The 6,714-nt window shown below is 58.0% G+C and overlaps 1 protein-coding gene across 1 annotated transcript in view; it reads left to right on the forward strand.

The window, feature by feature from the left end:
- SART1 (spliceosome associated factor 1, recruiter of U4/U6.U5 tri-snRNP) overlaps positions 1–6,714 on the forward strand; it is a 23,742-nt gene that overhangs the window by 4,962 nt on the left and 12,066 nt on the right. Inside the window, 12 exon segments of the mRNA XM_034644839.1 lie at positions 1,187–1,199; positions 1,763–1,838; positions 2,219–2,274; positions 2,894–3,020; positions 3,147–3,252; positions 3,512–3,589; positions 3,710–3,809; positions 3,901–4,043; positions 4,124–4,330; positions 5,443–5,567; positions 5,649–5,782; positions 5,882–6,024. Coding sequence (XP_034500730.1) covers positions 1,187–1,199; positions 1,763–1,838; positions 2,219–2,274; positions 2,894–3,020; positions 3,147–3,252; positions 3,512–3,589; positions 3,710–3,809; positions 3,901–4,043; positions 4,124–4,330; positions 5,443–5,567; positions 5,649–5,782; positions 5,882–6,024 — 1,308 coding nt within the window.

The following is a 6,714-nucleotide window of genomic DNA, read 5'->3' on the forward strand; positions in this document are numbered from 1 at the left end:
GGCGGGCTGGCCTGGGTGTGCGGCGCGAGCGCTCCGGGGCTCCGGGGCGAGGCACCCCGAGGCTGTCTTCGCCAGCCCTTATTAAAGAGCCTTATTACAGTTATCTGGGATTAAAGGTTGTCCTCTACTAAGTCCCGCGAGGGCAGAGATTTTCTGTGTTCTCGAAATTGGCACATCACGGGGCTTCAATAAAAGTTGAGTGAATGAATGAATGAAGTTGTACTAGCCTGTGCAGAACCAAGAAGAAACCTGGTATTGGGCAAATCGTGTAGGGTTCATTGCAGAGCTATGAAACAGGTCCGAGCACAAAAGACCCTATAGGAATTTGAATTTTGTCTTGAGGGTGGTGGGGAGCCATGGATTTGAGCTGAGGAACGAGTTGATCATATTTGGCAAAAATCACTGTATTGAGAATTGGCTCAAGAGTAGTCAAGACTGGAGGTCAGGTGAGGGCTGATGGTGGCCTGCACTGAGGCAGTAGCAGTAGGATGGAGAGACCTGAACAGATTGAAGAACTGTTTTGAAGGAGGAGTTAAGAGAACTTGACACTTGGATGAGGGTGGGAAGAAGGAAATGAGGATGACTCCTTGAATTTTGTTTGAGCAACTGGGTGGGTGGTTGTTTTGTCTATTGAAATTAAGGACTTTGGGAGAGAAGCAGACTTTTGAGGGGAGAGAGTTCAGTTTTGGAGAGCATTGCATTTGATGTGCAGGGTTTGGGCTGGATAGAGCAGTTTGGAAGTCATGAGAATTTAGGTGGCAAGAGACGCCCACCGAGAGAGTGAGGAGTGGACAGTAGAACCTAAGGAACGCCAACGTTTTCGTAGTAGGTGGAGCCAGATGCTATAAAAGGGCTTGGTACAATATCCAGAAAGGCAGGAAAACCGTAGAATCTTGTATCGTGGGGTCTATGGGAACAGAGATCTAGAAGGAGTAATCAATGGTGTCACATGCCGCAGAAAACGAAGGAAATCTGAGCTGAAGCGACTCCATTGGATTTAGAAATAGGGAGGCTGGTGACCTTGGAGAGAGCCTGGAGAGGTTGGGATCCAGGGTCCAGGTGAGATACAGGGGAGGTGGTAGGTTGTGGGGTGGGGAGGCAGGGAGGATGAGCAGGTGGTGGCAGCTGGGTGGGGGACACCATCCATCTGATGGTGTCCAGCTTCTGTCCGTGGCGTTCTGTGAAGCTATTTGCTGATGGTGAGGTGGGTAGCGGAGGTCTGAAATGCTTCCTTATCTTGATGTTCTCAACATCCATCGCAAATCGGGGACCAATAAGTGTATTTCTTGACTGGATGAACTGCACAGAGGACACAGTCATGCTGCTAACATGGTCCCTGACCTGTGGGGAGAAGCAGACTCGGAAGTGAGTGACGGGGCTGTGGAGTTCAGGGGAGAGCAGTTCATTCTGATCAGTCATTAAACAGGACTTGAAGACGGAGGTGGCATTTGGTCTCTGCATTTGGGTAAGATCTTGTCGATCAGAGTTAGGCCAAGGAGGGCGGTGCAGGCTGAAAACAGAGAGCACAGAAGTGGAGCGGAGGCAGAGGTGAAGGATGCAGCGAGGTTGGACCTTTTGGGTCAGGAGAGGAAGGTTATGTAGAGAGTCAGGGTCTCGAGAGATTGGGACTGAAGTAGAAGGAGCCCGGGGGGGAGGAGGACCTCTGTTTTCGGGTGTCTCAGTAAGGCCCAGGTGCTGGTGAGGGGGTCCCTGCAGCTAGAGCCAGAGATGTGGCTGGTTGGCCCTTTGTTCAGCACCTGAGCCATGCTTCTTATTCCAGCCGCCAGCTCCAAAGCTAGCCCAGCAGATGCCTCGTCGCTCAGCATCGAGGAGACCAAGTAAGTTCTGGCTGCCTTATGTTTCTGCTTTTATCTTCTGAGAGGGCTTCTGGGACAGCTTCTTGAGGGGCCTTTCACCCACTAAAGCATTCTAATTGGAATTGGAAGTGCTGTATAACCATTTGAGTTACAGAAGAGGATGATAAGACCCGAGAGGAAAGATGGCCTTCTGGTTAGGGGCAGGCCAGGCCTAGTTCCTGTGTTCCTTGATTTGGTGGCCAGTGTCCATCCCAATGTTCTAGGCTGCCTGGGTCAGTCCCTGCTTTTGGGACCCTAGGACCTCCCGGTTCCATCCTGTTTTCACCCCCTATCAGTCCAGAAATGGCTTTGATGTCCGTATTTCATCGACAGCTCTTAACACTTGTATCTCTTGTCCTCAGTAAACTCCGGGCAAAGTTGGGGCTGAAACCCTTGGAGGTCAATGCCATCAAGAAGGGTGAGTGTGGGGCTGAGGATTGGGGTGAGGGAGACCATCAGAAGGGGTCCCTGAAGAGGGTGGGGTTATGGCACAGGTTCAGCACCATTTAGTGGCCGTGTGTGTGTGTGTGTGTGTGCGCGCGCGTGTGTGCGCGTACATGTGTGTGCGCGCGCGCGTGTATGTGTGTGTGTACGTGTGTGCGCGCGCGCGTGTACGTACTTGTTGACGGGCACAAGGCCTCTCCTTACGGTCGTGATGGGGGGTTGGGAATAGGCTTATTCTTTAAATTCAGACGGCGAGCACCGTGTGCTTGCTGTAGCTGTGAGGCCGCGTCAGCCAGGCTGAGATGCATGCACTGGTGCTGCACTGGTCTGGGCTGTGCAGCCATTGGGCTGGTTTGTTTGTTTCTTAAAGCATGATGGGGGGCGGTGTTGTAAGGTGTGGAGGATCCCATCATGCTGTGTGGGGTGACATGGAGGTGTGGGGCTGAAGTGGGAGGAGGGAGGTGAAGGATTAGGCCCCCCCCCTTCCTGGCCTCTTCTGGCCCCCTGAGCTGGAAGGGGGCAGGGTGAGTGGCTCCCTCCTCTCCCCACCAGCCATGGGCAGGCATGGCCTCACGTCTGGGCCCCCCTTCCAGAGGCGGGCACCAAGGAGGAGCCCGTGGCAGCCGATGTCATCAACCCCATGGCCTTGAGACAGCGAGAGGAGCTACGGGAGAAGCTGGCAGCCGCCAAAGAAAAGCGCCTCCTGAACCAAAAACTGGGGTGAGGGGGTCCCAGCCAGGGTGGGCAAGGGAAGGAAGGACCTGAGGAGGCTGCCAAGGAGCTCTCGAGTCGGGTGCGGGGAGCAGGAGTGGGGCTCCCCAGAAGGCCACTTTCTTCTCTCTTCAGAAAGATAAAGACACTGGGGGAGGATGACCCCTGGCTGGATGACACGGCAGCCTGGATCGAGAGGAGCCGGCAGCTTCAGAAGGAGAAGGACTTGGCAGAGAAGAGGGTGAGTGCCTGGGCAGCGGGGGGTGGTCGCTCAGTGCCTCTGGTAACCTGACTGGCTGGTGAGGCCGAGGACTTGTCCTTGGGAGATGACTGGGCTCAGAGAGGTTGGAGGTCCGTGGTCACTGGTGTCTGCTCTGGATTCCTAGCAGCTGGCGCACGAGGCCTGCCGTTTTTTGCACTCCCACCTGGTGAAGTCCCACGTGCCTTCCAGTGATATTAAATGGCCTGAGGTCATAGGTCACCCCCCTCCCATTCCATAGGCCAGACTGCTGGAGGAGATGGACCAAGAGTTTGGGGTCAGCACTTTGGTGGAAGAGGAGTTTGGGCAGAGGCGGCAGGTGAGGCTGCAGCCGGGCTGGGGGCAGGGGGTGGGGAGCGCTGCTGTCCTTGGTGCTGGGATCCCAGGGCTCGGTGGGTCAGAGCTCCTGACTTGGCTGGACATTCCCCCTCCCTGGTAGGACCTGTACAGTGCCCGGGACCTACAGGGCCTCACCGTGGAACATGCTATTGATTCCTTCCGAGAAGGGGAGACTGTGATCCTCACCCTCAAGGACAAAGGTGGGTTGAGCCCTGGCGCTGTGGTGGGGGGCGTAGGCGCGGCTGCGTCAAGGGCGAGTGTGAAGGGCCACCGCCCCTGCCCTGTCCGCAGGTGTGCTGCAGGAGGGGGAGGACGTGCTGGTGAACGTGAACCTCGTGGATAAAGAGCGGGCAGAGAAGAACGTAGAGCTCCGGAAAAAGAAGCCTGACTACCTGCCCTATGCAGAGGATGAGAGCGTGGATGACTTGGCACAGGCAGGCCTGGCAGCGAGATGGGGGCTCTGTGGCTTTTCAGGAGCCAGGCTAGGTCCCAACCCGTACGTCTTGTCTTGCAGCAAAAACCCCGCTCTATCCTGTCCAAGTATGATGAGGAGCTCGAGGGCGAGCGGCCGCACTCGTTCCGCTTGGAGCAGGGTGGCGCCGCTGACGGCCTGCGGGAGCGGGAGCTGGAGGAGATCCGGGCCAAGTTGCGGCTGCAGGCTCAGTCCCTGAGCACAGCGGGGCCCCGGCTGGCCTCCGAGTACCTCACGCCCGAGGAGATGGTGAGCCGCGCACGTTTTAATTGGGGCGGGGATTCTTCCCTCTCCTCTGGGGTTGTGTGCTGCCTGGGGCGGCTGTGGAGGAAGAGCGGGGAGGGGGGCGCCTTGGCCCTTGTGGGTCAGCGGTGTATGGCAGCCCTGGGGAGGTGCTGCAGGGAAACGGTGAGTGTAGACAGGACAGGGACTGCTGAGACAGATGGTTCTGAGTTCGTGTTTGACCTCTGCAACGTAGCCAGCTTGTGCCTTGGGTGAGTCGTGCAACTGTGAGCCTGAGGGCCCCCAGCTGAAATGGGAATGGCAGGAGCCATCCCTTGAGGGCCGGGGCGAGGATTAGTGACGGTGTGAGCAAGTGGTAATTTTCCCACTGTGTGTGGAGTTGGGTTTGGGATGATCGCGAGCACAGGGGTAGATGTGTGTCTGAACAGCTGGCTTTGCTGTGTGATCAGGAGCAGGACTCTGCAGCCACAAGAATACGGTCCCCAATTCTGGCTCTCCCATTGACGAACTGGGTGGCCTTGTGCAAGGAACTTAGCATCTCTGTGCCTTGATGTTCCTCATGGGATGAGATCACACCTAACCGGGGGCGCCTGGGTGGCTCAGTCGGTGAAGTGTCTGCCTTTGGCTCGGGTCATGCTCCCAGGGTCCTGGGATCGAGCCCCACATTGGGCTTCTTGCTCAGTGGGGAGCCTGCTTCTCCCTGTCCCTCTGCCTGCCACTCCCCCTGCTTGTGCATTTTCTCTGTCTCTCTGACAAACAAAATCTTAAAAAAAAAAAATTGCACCTACCTCACACATTGTGTGTGTGAAGTGCTTAGGCCAGTGGCTGGCATGGGGGAATGCAAAAGAAGCGTTAATTCTTGGGGTGCCTGGGGGGAGCTTGGTCAGTTAAGCATCCGGACTCTTGGTTTTAGCTCAGGTCATGATCTCAGGGTCGTGGGATGGAGCCCCACGTGGGGCTCCAGGCTGGGCGTGGAGCCTGCTTAGGATCCTCTCTCCTCCTCCTTCCCTCCCCGAACCCACTAATAAAGAAACAGTTTTTTTTTAAAGTACTCATTCCTGTGGGTTCGTGGCTGCCCACCTTTCCTGTTTCATGTCTCATCTCTCTTCTGTCCTCAGGTGACCTTTAAAAAGACCAAACGGAGGGTGAAGAAGATCCGCAAGAAAGAGAAGGAGGTGGTAGTGCGGGCCGATGACTTGCTGCCTCTTGGAGACCAGACTCAGGATGGGGACTTCGGTTCTAGGTGGGCTTGGGAACAGGGTTGCGGTCTGGGGGCCAGACTGGCCCAGGGGCCCGCGCTCACAGAAAAGGCCTCTTCCCACAGACTGCGGGGCCGGGGTCGACGCCGAGTGCCCGAGGCGGACGAGGAGGCCCCAGAGGAGGAGGAGAAGGAGCCGGTGCCTCAGCCCCTGCAGTCAGATGACACCCGTGTGGAGAACATGGACATCAGCGATGACGGTGAGGGGCCCGGCCAGCCGAGGGTGGGCGGCAAAGGCAGGGCCGAGCGCCCCGGGGCAAGGAGATGATCCGAGCAGGGGTCTCCTGTCTTTCCTCCAGAGGAGGGTGGAGCCGCCCAGTCCGGGTCCCCAGAGGTGCTGGAGGAGGACGAGGCGGAGCTGGAGCTGCAGAAGCAGCTGGAGAAGGGGCGCCGCCTGCGGCAGCTGCAACAGCTCCAGCAGCTGCGGGACAGCGGCGAGAAGGTGAGGCGGCCCCAGCGGTTGCGTGCGGGGCAGGCGTGCGCTGGCCTCTGCAGGGCCAGGGCCTGCGGGGACGGGCGCGTCTTTGGTGACCTGTCCTCGGGAGCACGGCACCCGCATTCCAGGTTGGGTGGTCTTCCTTGTTTAATGTGGTGTTGTGAGCAGATTTCTTCAAGCTAGAGCAGTGTTTTTGCTCTAAGATGTTTTAGGGTTGGAGCCTTCCCCGTCTTCCCTTTTGTGGCTGCGTGTTGCACGCCTGCTGCGAGTCAGGCATTGTCCCCGGGGTGGGGGAGTCCTTGGTGAGCAGGACAGTGAGGGGCCCCTGCTCGTGGAGCTGCCTCTCTAGCTGCGGCCGGTGCGGGGGGTGGGGGGGCAGGACGGCAGTGAGCGGGGCGGCAGTGAGCGGGTATACACATATGCACACGGCGGGGCTGGGCAGACCGGCGGTGGGACGGCCGAGCAGATGGCTGGAGGGCTGGCGACCTGCCTCCGTTGTTCAGGGGAGACCTTGCAGGGGGGCGGCATTTGACTGAGACTGAAATCACTGAGGAGCCACCCTCGCAGAGATGCGGGGCGGAGGTGGGTGGGCAGACCCAGCACTTAGCCAGCCAGCCGGCGGGTGTCCTGGGAGGAGTGGCCTAGAACACTTGAGGGCCTGGCGGTGTGAGCTGAGCAGAGGCCAGGGGAGCCTTG

Source organism: Ailuropoda melanoleuca, chromosome 16 (genome assembly GCF_002007445.2).
Source record: "Ailuropoda melanoleuca isolate Jingjing chromosome 16, ASM200744v2, whole genome shotgun sequence".
NCBI classification, from domain to species: Eukaryota; Metazoa; Chordata; class Mammalia; order Carnivora; family Ursidae; genus Ailuropoda; species Ailuropoda melanoleuca.